The 14,664-nt window shown below is 38.6% G+C and overlaps 1 protein-coding gene across 3 annotated transcripts in view; it reads left to right on the plus strand.

Moving 5' to 3' along the window:
* The first annotated feature begins 5,518 nt into the window (after positions 1-5,518).
* The window catches only part of NSRP1 (nuclear speckle splicing regulatory protein 1), a 49,923-nt gene continuing 40,777 nt past the window's right edge, over positions 5,519-14,664 (plus strand). The window contains exons 1-3 of one of the 3 annotated variants that reach the window (XM_028109384.2): positions 5,519-5,561; positions 5,992-6,021; positions 6,749-6,842. In XM_028109384.2, coding sequence (XP_027965185.1) covers positions 5,542-5,561; positions 5,992-6,021; positions 6,749-6,842 — 144 coding nt within the window. In that variant the 5' untranslated portion in view covers positions 5,519-5,541. Of the gene's footprint in view, positions 5,562-5,991; positions 6,146-6,748; positions 6,843-14,664 lie in introns of those variants that run through there. The other 2 variants (XM_028109385.2, XM_028109386.2) reach the window with 2 other exon arrangements.

Consider the following 14,664-nt stretch of genomic DNA (forward strand, 5'->3'; position numbering starts at 1 on the left):
TTAACCTATAAGCCTATTTCATATTTGGAAGAGGGCTTTTCAGGGCATTTGCAACAACATTTCTAGGAACAATGTTCTTGAAGATATTAAACTGATAGCCACATATCCTGATGGCTTCAGAACAAGCTTACAGAGTTCACTGTGCATACAAATGGCATCTTAGGCAGTGAGGAGAGGACATTTTTGCAGAATGCCAACTTCTTAACCAAAGTTAACTAAATGGCATCTAGCTTGAAAACAGATATGATACATTTGCATGGATTTTAACTCATTTGAAGTACTTTCACACACAAGCTCATTTGATCCTCCCAATAACCTATAAGGTAGTCAGTCAAATATCATTATCCTCACTTTATAAGCGAGGACATAGGCTCAAACAGTGAGCTACCTAGGTCAAAACAGCTAGTAAGAAGCAGAAGGGCCTAGCATCCATCTTTCCTAATTTTTGCCAGCACCTCAGACATCTCACTAACACTTTTCAACCTTTATCGGGCTAACAACCATGCTATCAGCCTTGTGGAAATTACTTTAAAATTAAGCAACCAACAAGAAAGATTAATTGGATTTATTTAACCATCATTCAAGTAAAATACTATCCCTTAACACCAGGAGCTTACTTTAGTGAAGAGGATGTTATTTATACTTGACAAAAATTTAGAGACAGATTTATATTTAAATCTATTTATTGGATAGATTGATTTGAATAATCTGAATAGATTGAATTACCTATAGTGACATATATTTCAGAAGCTTAGACTTGATTTAGATTTTTTGTTGGCTCTCTTTCCTGTAGCTTATGGGTAACAAGGACACTGCATGGTGTCGACCATCCAGACCATTTTCTTCGTTCTTTCTTTTTTTTTAATTTAAAGGAGACAGAAGTTTATTGAATACACGGTAAAGACCTTTCTCAATAGATAATATCAATCAATTAAATATTGCCTATTTCTTTGTCCTTAGGCATGGTAATTATCCTCAGAGGTTGTTCCATCTCCTACTCATTAACTGTATTTTACCTTTCCTCAATCTACTGCCTGGGCTTAGATTGTCTTGCCCACAGAACACAACTAGTAAGGCACCTCTTGGTGGCCATATTTTGTTCTATGTGACCCTGACTCTTCAGCCACAGCTTTTTCAATTAGGGTTGACCCCTTGCCAAAGGGAGGCCAATTTGTGAAATGGCCTAATATTGAAAGTAACCAAACCATGGATAAACGAAACTGGGAAACAGCAATAGGAGCAGTGTCTAGAAGGATAGTAAGTGTTTAGAGAGGCCAAAAGTGTCATGCCAGGCCTTAGATTAAAGCAAATTGCCTTCCAGACAGTACAAGTTAGCAGAAACTGTTGGTAGAGAAAAAGTTTAGAGAATGGGTAGTTGGTTTGGGACGAGAATGCACAAAAAGGGAGGGTACAAAAAGCAGCAGAGACTGAAAGAGTAAGGAAGTAACATAAGTAACATTAATGTCGAAAGATTAAATGGAAGATCCATTAGCTTGGATGCTGAGGACCCTACAATCGCCTTGCATCCAATTCTAGTCAACTGCTCTGTTCTTGGGGTCTTATTTCTGAAAGTCTAAGATAGAATTCTCTGTTGTGTAACAGTCAAGAATATGGTGGTGATGATACCATCTTTTATTGGCTTACCCTGCTTCTGTCCTTTCAGCACCTTCAATTAAGTTCCCAAACTTGGGTTCAAAATGTTAGGAGGCTTCTCTGTGTCTCTGATTCTTGCTGCAGGTACTACCATTGCTGCAAACTCTGCCAAGTGTTTGAAGAACTTGAATTCTCTGAAACACTGCATCTGAGAAATCAGCCTTCTACCTTTGGGAAAATCTCACAATTGCTTCACTGCAACATCCCAAAGGCAGTGGGAGAATACAGGATTCAGTACACCAATTCAAAAGCTCACATTATATATAGCATATTGAGCTGGGTAATTTTGTGTAACTAATTCCGCATTCAGTCTCTTTAAGCAAGAGGCAGTCTTTGGCAGGGGGGCTTTATTTTTACCCTTTATTGATTCTTTTTCATTTTAAGCAAAATAACATAAGAGTTGAAAGAGTCATCCTGTTATACAAGGTCTTTTAAGACCAGAGAATTTTTCTTACTTCTAAGTCAACTATTTTCAATTCCTTTACCTCAGGAATTAATACACAGCCCACAGGCTAAATCCGGCCAGCTGCCTATTATGATAAGGTTTTATTAGAAAAGCCATGCCCAGCGGTGCTTGGCTGGCTCAGTCACTGGAGCAAGTGACTCTTGTTCTCAGGGTCCTGAGTTCAAGCCCCACATGTGGTGTAGAGTTGGAAGGAAGGAAGGAAGGAAGGAAGGGAGGGAGGGAGGGAGGGAGGGAGGGAGGGAGGGAGGGAGGGAGGGAGGGAGGGAGGGAGGGAGGAAGGGAGGAAGGGAGGAAGGGAGGAAGGGAGGAAGGGAGGAAGGGAGGAAGGGAGGAAGGGAGGAAGGGAGGAAGGGAGGAAGGAAGGAAAGGGAAAGGAAAGGGAAAGGCCATGCCCAATTGTTTATGACTGCTTTTGCACTACGAGGGCATTGTTGAGTAGCTACTACAGCTACTAAGACCCTAAGACCCACAAAACCTAAATATCTACTATCTGACCCTTTGCATAAAAAGTTTCCCAACCCCTATTTTGGCTTTCATTTTGACATGTACCTCCACAGTGTGAAATAACATGCTGTGTGGCTACACTTTTTTTTTTCCTGATTTAAGCAATATTTATTAGCCTCTCAGTATGCATTACAAAGATTTAGCTTCTTCCCCAGTATGTGTGTTCACACACACAAACACATAAACATTTCCCATTCCTCCATTCATTTCAATATATTATATTGTAATTTTTTTTTATATTCAGCGTTTGCATTATCATGACTATGTATGCTATTTAGGGCTTAACCATGTAGTAAATTACAATTATTTTCCTTTTCTGAATATCTTTTCACTTTCCCTGGAGTTAATGTCAAAAGAGTGGCTGGAGTGACCATAATAATAGCACACAAAGTAGATTTCAGAGCAAAGAATATTACCATGATAAAGAAGGTCATTTCATAATGAAAAATAGGTCTCAGTTAATTAAGAAGTCATAGCAATCTTAAATATTTATACATCTAATAACAGAGTTTCAAAGTACATGGAGCAAAAACGGATAGAACTACAGGTCTAAAGAGACAGAAGTAGATTACTGGTTACCTAGAGTCAAAGGGTCTGGGGTAAAGTGATTGACTGATGGATATATGCTTTTCTTGGGCATTAAAAGCATTCCAAAATTGATTGTGGTGATGGTAGTACAACTCTCTGAATGTATTAAAAACCACTGAACTATATACACTTTAAATTGGTGAATTGCATGATATGTGAATTATATCCCAATAAAGCTGTTTGAAAAAGAATGGCTGGGGGTGCCTGGGTGGCTCAGTCGGTTAAGCATCTGACTCTTGATTTTGGCTCAGGTCATGATCTCAGGGTCATGATATGTGAACCCACAATGGGCTCCACTGCACTGGGTGTGGAGCCTACTTAAGATTCTCTTGCTTCCCCTTCCTCTGCCCCTCCCCCCTTAAAAAAAAAAGAATAGCTGTACTAGATAGAAATCTGACCTACACAGAGATGGTAAATATGTGGGTAAACATAATTTTCTCTTATTTTAAAATAAGTTCAAATTATTGTTTTTGAACAATAATTGCTTAAAGCAAAAATAACAATTTATTATGTGTTTATAAACAGTTAGAAGTAAAATGTGTGGGGCGCCTGGGTAGCTCAGATGGTTAAGCGTCTGCCTTGGGCTCAGGTCATGATCCCAGCGTCCTGGGATCGAGTCCCGCATCGGGCTCCCTGCTCCTTGGGAGCCTGCTTCTCCCTCTGCTTCTCTCTCTCTCTCTCCCTCTGTCTCTCATGAATAAATAAAATCTTAAAAAAAAAAGAAGTAAAATGTGTGAAAACAGTAACAAAGTCTAAGAGAAGGAAAATGGAAGTATATTTTTGTAAGGTTTTTTAACTATACATAAAGAAGTATATTCTTACTTGAAGACGGACTGAGATAAAGATGTAAAATGAGGGGCGCCTGGGTGGCTCAGTTGGTTAAACCGCTGCCTTCAGCTCAGGTCATGATTCCAGAGTCTTGGGATGGAGCCCCACATTGGGCTCCCTGCTCATGCAGGAAGCCTGCTTCTCCCCTCTGCCTGCCGTTCCCCCTGCTTGTGCTCTCGCTCTCTCTCTCTCTCTCTCTCGCTATTTCTCTCTGTTTGTCAAATAAATAAATAAAATCTTAAAAAAAAAAGATGTAAAATGAGAAACTCCAAAGCAACACCTTAAAAAAAATAAGTATGGTTAATGAGCCAACAAAGAGGTTGCACATAAAAATCTTAGGCTAAATCATAAAAATTTCTTGATTAATCCAAAGAGGGAAGAAAAAGCAGGGAGGGTTAGAGAACAAAGAACACATGGGGAAATAGAAAAACTGCAACCATACTCATAATCACTTTAATGAAAATGTTCTAAACACCCTAATAAAAGAAATCGTCATATTAGACAAAAAAAGCAAGACCCAATTATATACTATCAACACGGGATCCACTTTGAATATAAAGACACAAATAGATTAAAATAGGTTAAAAGTAAAAGGATGGAAAAAGATATACTATGCTAACAATCAAAGCTGGCTGTATTAATATCAGATAAAGTACGTTAAGAGAAATAAGAGAATCATTTAATGGTATAGAGATCAATGCAAGAGGACCTAACAGTCCTAAATGTTTATATACCTAATAACATAACTTCAAAATAAGAGAAACAAAACTGACAAAATTAAGAGGAGAAATAGATCCACAATTATATTTGGAAATTTTAACATCCTTCTGTCAGTAACTGAAAAGATACTTTGGCTGCTATAAGACTAGCTTGGAATGGGCCAAGTGCTAGTGAAGGAACAGACGGAATGTGACTAGATTTAAAAATATACATAGGTCATATGTGATTTTGATTTCTATACCCAGTATTACCACGATGTTATTATTTCGTCCAGTGAGCATAGGTCCAGTATTAACGTATAGGTTTTCATCTTCTGCCAAGTTACCCCGAGCCAGGTATACTCACACTGAATACCTCGGCGGAAAAAAAAAATCGATAGCCTTAGGGCAGTGTTTTTCAAACTTGACTGATAATCAGAGTTACCTGGAGGGTTCGTTAAAATTCAGATTGCTGGAGTTCCAGATGCAGTAGGTGTGGAAAAGGGCCAGAGAATTTACATTTTTAACAAATTCCCGGGGTTAGCTCCATACTTTGGGAACTACTGGCCTAGAATTCTGTCATTCCCTTCTTCCCATTAATTTCAAGACAGCTAGTTCGTTTCCAAACAAAGCCGAAGGCGGTAGGACTCGGCTCCCTACAACGCATAAGCAAATCAAAAGAGCGACTCAGCCGCTACAAGTATTCCAGGCCTCCCAAATCCGCGCGAGAGTTTACGTGACGACGTCGGCGTCGGCGTCGGCGTCACGTCGGCGTCGGCCACGTTCAGCGGAGACGGGAGCAAGATGGCGATTCCGGGCAGGCAGTGAGTGATCCGGGAGTTAGGGTCAGGCTGGGAATGGAAAATTACGGCGACTTTGTCTTTGGCCGAGGAGTAAAAGTGCGCTGGAAGTGAAGGGGCTTGTGTCGTCAGGGATAGAGACGGGGGAAAAGCGAGAGATCCTGAGGAACATATTCCCCTCCCCCACACATTTTCCAGGATGGAAGCCCGAAGTTTGAGGGAGAAACTTGTGAGGAAATAAAGGAAGTTAGGCTGAGGGGCAGAGAGCGAGACTTTTCTATTTTCCAAAAGCTCGGTCTGAGGCCCCTCAGTCTTGCTTCCTACCCCGCGCTTGAGTTTCTCCCTGGTTGGATGCTTTCATGGGCAATGAGAAGAGAGACAATTCCTGGCTTCCTTAGAGGGCCTTGTTCTTGGCGGCTCAAGTCCTGATTCCCGCCCTCCTTTCTTGTTTTAGGAATGTTGTGCTGAGAAGCCACAGAAAAGGGTAGGCATATAGGGAATTGGGGTATACATTGCCGCAAGAGAGACAAATGTTGTGTGTTCTTGAAGTTTTACCATCGATGTGTAATCCTTACTTCCCATGATCTCGGCATTTTAAAGGCCAAAACGTAAGAAACTAAATGAGTTTGATCTGATGATGCTTCTCTGAGATGCTCCAAGACAGAGCAGATGAGCTCAATAGGGTGTAAATGGGCATTTGTCCCATGGCTACTTGGATTTCTCAGTTAATGTATCTTGTAAAAATTTTTCGTGGGTGACAAAATCCAGTAACTTACTTAAAACTATGTAAGTACCCAGTAGGGACAAAGAAAAAATAGCTATTTTCTTGTTCGACCACACAGGTAATTTAGTGTTTTCTAATTTTTAGTGGGCACAAACTGAAGCTTTCCACTAACATGTTCTTTCTAAAACATTACTATTATTATTTCACCATCTAAAACATTTCTGAAGTCTTCAATTACTTCTCTTTGATTAAAATGGTATTTGAGTTTGGCCCTTGCCTGCAAATAATTGCTTAAAAGTAATATTTATAAAATCTTAATGGACATTAGAATATTGAGATCACTGAAAAGCAGAAACAATGTTATATGTTCATAAGCAATATGACATGTTTTGACTTGGTAGCTTCATCTGGAAGAGGTAGTGAATGTATTATTTTTTAACATTTAAATATAATGGTGTAATTTCTATTTCAAAAAAAAAAAATGCAGGTATGGGCTTATTTTGCCAAAGAAAGCACAGCAGTTGCACCCTGTTTTGCAAAAACCATCAGTGTTTGGGAATGATTCTGATGATGATGATGAGGTAAGGGAACCTATGTTTTTCTATTGCATTGTTGGAAATATATAATTTTTTAAATTGAACTTGTGAATTTGATGTCTTTGCTTGCCTTAGTTATTTGTCATTACAGTGTTATCTGGAGTATATTATAATTTACAGAATTATCAAAAGGAGTATTTAAAGAAAGACTTCTCACTGAGTTTTTTTCTTCATAAGTGGTACGTGGGTAATCTAAGATTTTTTTTTTGAAGTTGTGAATTTCAGTTATTTCTAAGCAGTTATACAAAGTTGTTTTAGATAGCTAATACTGATGTGACAAAATTGTTAGTGTGAAGATCCCTGAAAATGATCTTAATAAAGATGTCACCAATTGCCTAGAAATTTTTGTTAGCAAAGTAGTTTTTTCTAAGACTACTTTTGTGGTTATTAATTGTCTGCTAAATGTAATTGCTTGTAATTATGGTAGTGCTTGAAGTTACCATTGATAGTACTACAATAATATCTAATATGAATATTTTCTATTTTAGCAGCCAAAACAATGTTTTCCTGTGAAACGTAGGGCATTGGGGTATACATTGCCGCAAGAGAGACAAATGTGTGTTCTTGGAAGTTTTACCTTACAGCAGAAACAACCCCAAATGTATGCTTATCTAATACTTGAGTCATTTTCTGTATTTCTAAAAGAGTTTTGCATCCGTTAATCTGGTACTTCCTTTGTTCTGGAAGAAAGATAGCTTCTCTTTCAGTTTTTACTAAGATACTTCTTTGTTTTTTGCTTTCCTTCTTTTGAAGAAATTGGCTCCAGATGCAGTCAGTCTACTTCCCTATATTCTGCCCCAGACCACTATCACATTATGATTTTGATTTGCATTTCCCCAGTGGCCAGTGATGTTGGCCATTTATGTATCATCTTTGGAGAAATGTCTATTCATATCATTTGCCTATTTTAAAATTGGATTATTTGTCCTTTTACGAGTTGTAAAATTTCTTTATATATTCTAGATACAAGTCCCTTATTAGATATAATTTGTAAATATTTTCTCCCCTTCTGTGGGTTGTCTTCACTTTCTTGATAATATCCTTTGAAGCACAAAAATTCAATTTTGAGAAAGTCTGGCTTTTTTCCGTAGGTTACTACGCTTTGGTGTCTTACCTAAGAAACCACTGCTTAATCCAGTGTCACAAAGATTTGCACCTCTGTTGTAGTTTTACCTCTTAAATTTAGGTCTGTGATCCATTTTGAGTTAATTTTTGTATAGGATATGAGGTAGGGGTCCTACTTTATTATTTGCATAGGGATATCCAGTTGTCCTAACATCCCATTTGCTGAAGACTATTCTCCATTGAACTGACAGCACCCTCATCGTTTGTTTTAAATACAACTATATATTTTTTTTAAATCACCTACCGTGAACTTGCTTATTCTGTAGTTTCATATCCAGGCATCCCATGTAATAACAAAGCGAAATATTTGAGAAGGATGGGTGTATACAAGTGATCTGGAAAGTTTACACACATTATTGCTCTTTCTTTTCCATTGTGAAATGAGGCTGGTGGACAGTGGATACACTAGAGCCAGAAAAGCTAGGGCTAGGCCATTTTGCTTTTTCTTCCTTCCGTCTCTCCCTCCTTCCCTCCTTCCCTCCTTCCCTCCTTCCCTCCCTCCCTCCCTCCCTCCTTCTTCTCCCCTTCTTTTACATATAGGGACTTTAATGCAGAGAATTGGCTACATAAGTAATAGAAGACTTAAGCCAAAAAGAGGATGGTGAAGCAGCCCAGAGATCAGCAGTAGTAAGAAAAAGTAGTGATAAATGGAGGGATACAGGTAGGATATAGGTCCTGGTGGCCAAGGGATAGGGTTACCTGGGAACTAGTCTTCCAGAAGGAGGTGAAGGCACTGGAAACATTAATGTCTTCTGTAGGTAAAGAAAAAGGCGGAGAGGAATACTTTTATTCCCTTTCTCCCACCTTCCAGTATATCATCTTTGTTTTCCACTGGTAGAGCTCAGCCAGAAGCCAACTGACAAGAAAGCTGCAGCTTAGTTCTTAACGAACAAAACTGCTTTTTAGTATAGTATAACGTCTTACCAATAAAAAGATCAGTCTGATGAATTCCAGCTTATCTTCATACTGAGAAGTAAATTTTTTAGTTAGGTATATTTAAATATTTGAGGTTTGAATACAAAATCTCTTATTTAAAAATTAATCAACAATTTAAGCAACAATAAAATTATTGGTGCTTTGGAAAATACAGAGAAAGATATTTTACAGTTCTCTTCCTAAAGAGGGCATTATATATCAGGAGAAGAGCTGCTACAAAGCAAATCCATTGTTATTTACAGCAATTCAGAAGCATTTAAGAACCCAAATTTAATGGGCGCCTGGGTGGCTCAGTTGGTTGGGCAGCTGCCTTTGGCTTGGGTCATGATCCTGGAGTCCCCGGATCGAGTCCCGCATCGGGCTCCCTGCTCAGCGGGGAGCCTGCTAATCTCTCTGACCCTCCCCCCTCATGTGCACGCGCGCTCTCTCTCTCTCTCTCAAATAAATAAATAAAATAAAATAAAAAAGAACCCAAATTTAAGATCAGACTTTCCTTCCAGTGGTCCAGCAGATGGGGCCCTAGCAAATGAATTCAATTTTAATATGTGCTTATATTCAGAGTAAGTTTAAAAGTGGGAAAGTGGTATTTAAATAGTTCCTCTTTTAAAAATTATCAGATCTTATTAGAAATAATTAGTTTTGGGGCTCCTGGGTGGCTCAGGTCATGATCCCGGGGTCCTGGGATCGAGCCCCGCATCGGGCTCCCTGCTAAATGGGAAGCCTGCTTCTCCCTCTCCCACTCCCCCTGCTTGTGTTTCCGCTCTCTCTGTGTCTCTCTCTGTCAAATAAATAAATAAAATTTTATTTATTTATTTGACAGAGAGAGCAGGAGCACAAGCAGGGGGAGTGGGAGAGGGAGAAGCGGCTTCCCGCCGAGCAGGGAGCCCAATGCGGGCCTCGATCCCAGGACCCCGGGATCATGACCTGAGCTGAAGGCAGACACTTAATGACTGAGCTACCCAGGCACCCTAATAAATAAAATCTTTTAAAAAAGAAAAAATAATTAGTTTGTTCAAAGGTAGAGGAGATGGGAGTTTTTACCCTTTATGAGTAAGAGGTTTATATTGTGTACAAATGCTGCTGTCTAATCATAAATGTTTGAGTGGTTTTGGTGTGATAGTAATGTGTTTATTCCATTTTTTCCAGTGTATCCTCTTCCAGTCTCATTGCCACCACCCTCATTACTTAGATTATTTTAATAGCTTTGTAACTAGTTTCCTTATCACCTGTCCCCTTAAATTAATTTGAAATAATGTTGACAAGATTGATCTTTTTCAAGCACAGTTCTATTCACTTGTAACTCCCTTGCTTTTGAACGTAATTGTATTTAAAATCTAAATTGCTAGTCCTGACATTGAAAGTCTTCACTATGCTTTGGCTTCAAAATGCTTATTAGCATTTTTTCCTAACTGTGCTCCTCTGTGCAGAGTGTAGTTTTGTGCAACTCAGCTTTTCATCACAGTAGAAGTCTCCCCATTCTTCAAAACCCATTGCAGAAGCTGCTTCCTTCATTTTCCCCAGTGGAAGCAGTCTCACTCTTTTTCTGTCACTCTTCTTTTCTTAGCACTTAGCTTTTTATACCTTGTGTTGTAAGTTATTTGCAGACAAGTCTTGTCACTGTACTAGAGTTTGAGCTCCATGAGTTAGGATCTGGATATTTATGCTGATATGTGTACTACAAGTAAAATTAGTATTTACTCGGATGTTTTAGTTGTCTGTATTGTATAGAGCCAGGTAGTAGATGTTTGGGCTTTGCAGGCCAACTATTGAACTTCGCTCTCACGGTGTGAAAGCAGTCATTAGACAATATGTAAATGAATGAGCATGACTAATTATTCTAATAAAACTTCATTTACAAGAAGAGAGGGGGCTAGATTTGGTGTAACTTGCTGACCCCTGGTCTACACAGTTCTCAGAAGTACTTGTGATAACTACTAGTATTTCACAAATGTTACAAGATGGTCAGTGACTAAAACAGATGTTGCATGACAGGTTAAACAAGGAACTTCCTTTTAGATCTCACTACTAAATGCTTGCTCATTTTGCAGAGCACAGTGACTTTTCCCTTTAATTGTGGCAATTGAAATGCTTATTTCTAGACAGTATTCTTGTAGGATCCTATTTTGCACAGTAATTCATAATGCTATGAAGAAGTATGATCAATACAACCTGAAAGTTGGGGTACCTGGGTGGCTCAGATGGTTAAGCGTCTGCCTTCGGCTCAGGTCATGATCCCAGGGTCCTGGGATCGAGCCCCACATCGGGCTCCTGGCTCAGCAGGGAGCCTGCTTCTCCCTCTGCCTCTCTCCCTGCTCATGCTCGCGCGCTCTCTCTCTCTCTCTCTCTCTCTCCCCCCCCCGTCTCTCTCTCTCTCTCTCTCTGTATCTCTGTGTCTCGAATAAAAATAAAAAAATACAACCTGAAAGTTGATGCAGTTTTGTGTCTTTATCCAAAAGCAACAATTTTCAGGTTGGATAAAGATACAGGACTCTTTGATCTTTTCACAGAAGTATTAAGTTAAACTAGATAGCAAATGTTTATTAACTTAGTTTTTCATAAATGTATCAAAAATGTCAGATAATGGTGGATGATAACAATAAGTTGCACTTTGAGTCTCTCAGAAAGCCGTGGTATAGTCCTTTTACAGGTTAAGCATTCGTTTTCGTAAGATGTAAAGCATTTATAAAAACACTAATACTCAAGAAAAATGAGGAAAACACATTTATAGACAAATACAGAAGAAATAGAAATATCCATTAGACATTAAAGATACTTCATCATAGTATATTTAAGAAATGTAAATTAGGACAACGGTGAGCTGCCATTTTTACTATATTAGCGAATACTTTTAGAAAATGGTAATGGCAAGTTTTTGGTGAAATGGGCACTCACACTTGTGTTAGTGTAAATTGATGCCCCTTTTTGGAAAGTGGTTTTGCAATTTGTATCAATCCTTTAAAAGTTAAGTGTAAGTGTGTCAAAGAATAACTGCCTGTATTTTCTCTTCTAAAATTCTCTCTTAAAATTATCAGAAATTTGTATTAAAGATTTGTAGGTATTCAAAAATCTTTGTTTATGAAAGCAAAAACTTAGAACCAGTCCAGCTTTCTACAATAAAAGTATGGCTAGGGGCGCCTGGGTGGTTCAGTTGTTAAGCGTCTGCCTTCGGCTCAGGTCATGGTACCGGGGTCCTGGGATCGAGTCCCACATCGGTCTCCCTACTCAGCAGGAAGCCTGCCTCTCCCACTCCCCCTACTTGTGTTCCCTCTCTCACTGTGTCTCTGTCAAATCAATAAATAAAATCTTTAAAAAAAAAAGTATGGCTAAGTGTGGTGCGATATATATATATATATATATATATATATATATATATATATAAAATTGTTACAGATAAAATCAAAGGAAAAAAGAATGCATTTCAGAATATTAATGGTAGTTTCCTTTGTGTAGTGTACTAGTGAATGGTTGTTTTTTACATTTTTGATGTATTTTCCAAATTTTCCACAATAGTTTCATAATTGAAAAAATATATTTAAAAAAATTAATGGTGAATTTGATAAGCATTTTCCATAAGATTCTTAGATTTTAAATCATGTTAAAATATAAAAGGAAATAACACATTTCATCTGATAGAAGGCATAATGAGACAGTGAGTATTGGAACTACTTAAAAGCATGAAGTAAGGTGAAATAAGCAGAATACAAAATTGAATATATATGGTTGTAGAAAGCTATATGTGCATGTATAAATAGAAAAATAAATGAGGGGCGCCTGGGTTACTCAGTTGTTTAAGCGTCGGCCTTCAGCTCAGGTCATGATCTCAGGGTCCTGGGATCAAGCCCCGCATCGTCGGGCTCCCTGCTCAGCAGAGAGTCTGCTTCACCCTCTCCTTCTGCCTCCTCCCCCCTGCTCATGCTCATGCTCTGTCTCTCTCTCTCAAATAAAATCTTTTAAAAAAAAAAAAAAGTAAAATAAATGAAACCCCTTATTTTTTTTGGATGACAGCATGTGGTTTTTTTTATTTTTGAAAAAATCATATATATTATTATCGTAATTTCGAAGAACAGAAGGAAATGAGTGCTTAAAAAAAAAGATACCCATAATTGTATATTCTTTTTTTTTTTAAAGATTTTTTTTGTTTATTTATTTGACAGAGAAAGACACAGCGAGAGAGGGAACATAGCAGGGGGAGTGTGAGGGAGAAGCAGGCTTCCCACCGAGCAGGGAGCCTGATGTGGGCCTCGATCCCAGGACCCTGGGATCATGACCTGAGCCGAAGGCAGACGTTTAACGACTGAACCACCCAGGCGCCCCCCATAATTGTATATTCTTGAAGTTAGAAACAGTAGTAAGTAACTGGGTTACATAGTACACTTTCAGTGCTTTCTCCACTTTAATTCCAATTTTTCAAAAGCATTTTCTAGAAAAGTAGTCTTCATAGGTCTGTCTGAAGGAACTAATCTTATTTTAGTTGAAAGCCGGTTTGGTTTGCTAATGGTAAGAAAAAGTTAAAGTATTAATCTATCTCAACATAATAGTACATCTGAACCAATAAAGTTTCAATTGTGGTTTTTCATCAGTTACAATTACATAATTTTCTATTTCTCTAGATCTAGTCTGGTATAGCTAAAATGACAGTTTTATGTAAACATGACAAAGCATATTACGTATGGAAATGGCAGGAAATTTACATTATTTTAATGATTAAGAATTTTTTACACTCTACTACTAAAATGAATTCCTGGTAAATTCATGATACTGAATATATCTAGCAGCAATATAGGCAGTAAGGAATTTAAAGTAGTTGTGCAGTTTTGCTAAAAATGCATCCCTAGACTTGCTGTCCACAAGTGAAACAGAAGCATAAGAAAATGCAAGAGGACTGGGCGCCTGGGAGGCTCAGTCAGTTAAGCATCTGCCTTTGGCTCAGGCCATGATCCCAGGGTCCTGGGATCGAGCCCCGTGTTGGGCTCCCAAGCAGGGAGCCTGCTTCTCCCTCTCTTCCCCACTTGCGCTGTCTCTCACTATCTCTGTCACTATCTCTGTCTCTCAAATAAAATCTTCTTTTTTTAAAGATTTTATTTATTTGACAGAGAGAGACACAGCGAGAGAGGGAACACAAGCAGGGGGAGTGGGAGAGGGAGAAGGAGGCTTCCCGCGGAGCAGGGAGCCTGATGTGGGGCTCGATCCCAGGACCCTGGGAATCATGACCTGAGCCAAAGGCAGACGCTTAACGACTGAGCCACCCAGGCGCCCCTCAAATAAATAAAATCTTAAAAAAAAAGAAAATGCAAGAGGAGAGAAAAAGCATTAAATGATGGCATTCTGTTAGCAGTGGGAGAGATGACAGTTCTATTCTTATTTTTTAAGTAAGCTCTTCCCCCAGTGTGGGCTTAGATCAAGAGTCCCTAGGTCAAGAGTCACATGCTCTACTGACTGAGCCAGCCAGGTGCCCTGAGAATTTTCTATTCTTATTTTATCTTCTGGTAGGTGGGAACATTAGAGAAGTAGCTGAGAGAACCCAGATGATGAAGATGAGATGGAGTAGGAATTTTTTTATCTTTTTTTGGGAGGAAATGATGGTATTTAATCATGAGTCCTTGTAGATGTGTAAAATTGATTTGTGAATCTATGTTTAAATCTATGCATTTTTAGCCAGATTTACTTACGTTGGCACATGGGCGACTTTTTAAAAGTCTTCTTTGGTCTGAAATATAATGCATAAGCATTATTGTATTTTCTAATT

Source organism: Eumetopias jubatus, unplaced genomic scaffold (genome assembly GCF_037043125.1).
Source record: "Eumetopias jubatus isolate StellerSeaLion01/CBP00866 unplaced genomic scaffold, mEumJub1_p1.0 scaffold_10, whole genome shotgun sequence".
NCBI classification, from domain to species: Eukaryota; Metazoa; Chordata; class Mammalia; order Carnivora; family Otariidae; genus Eumetopias; species Eumetopias jubatus.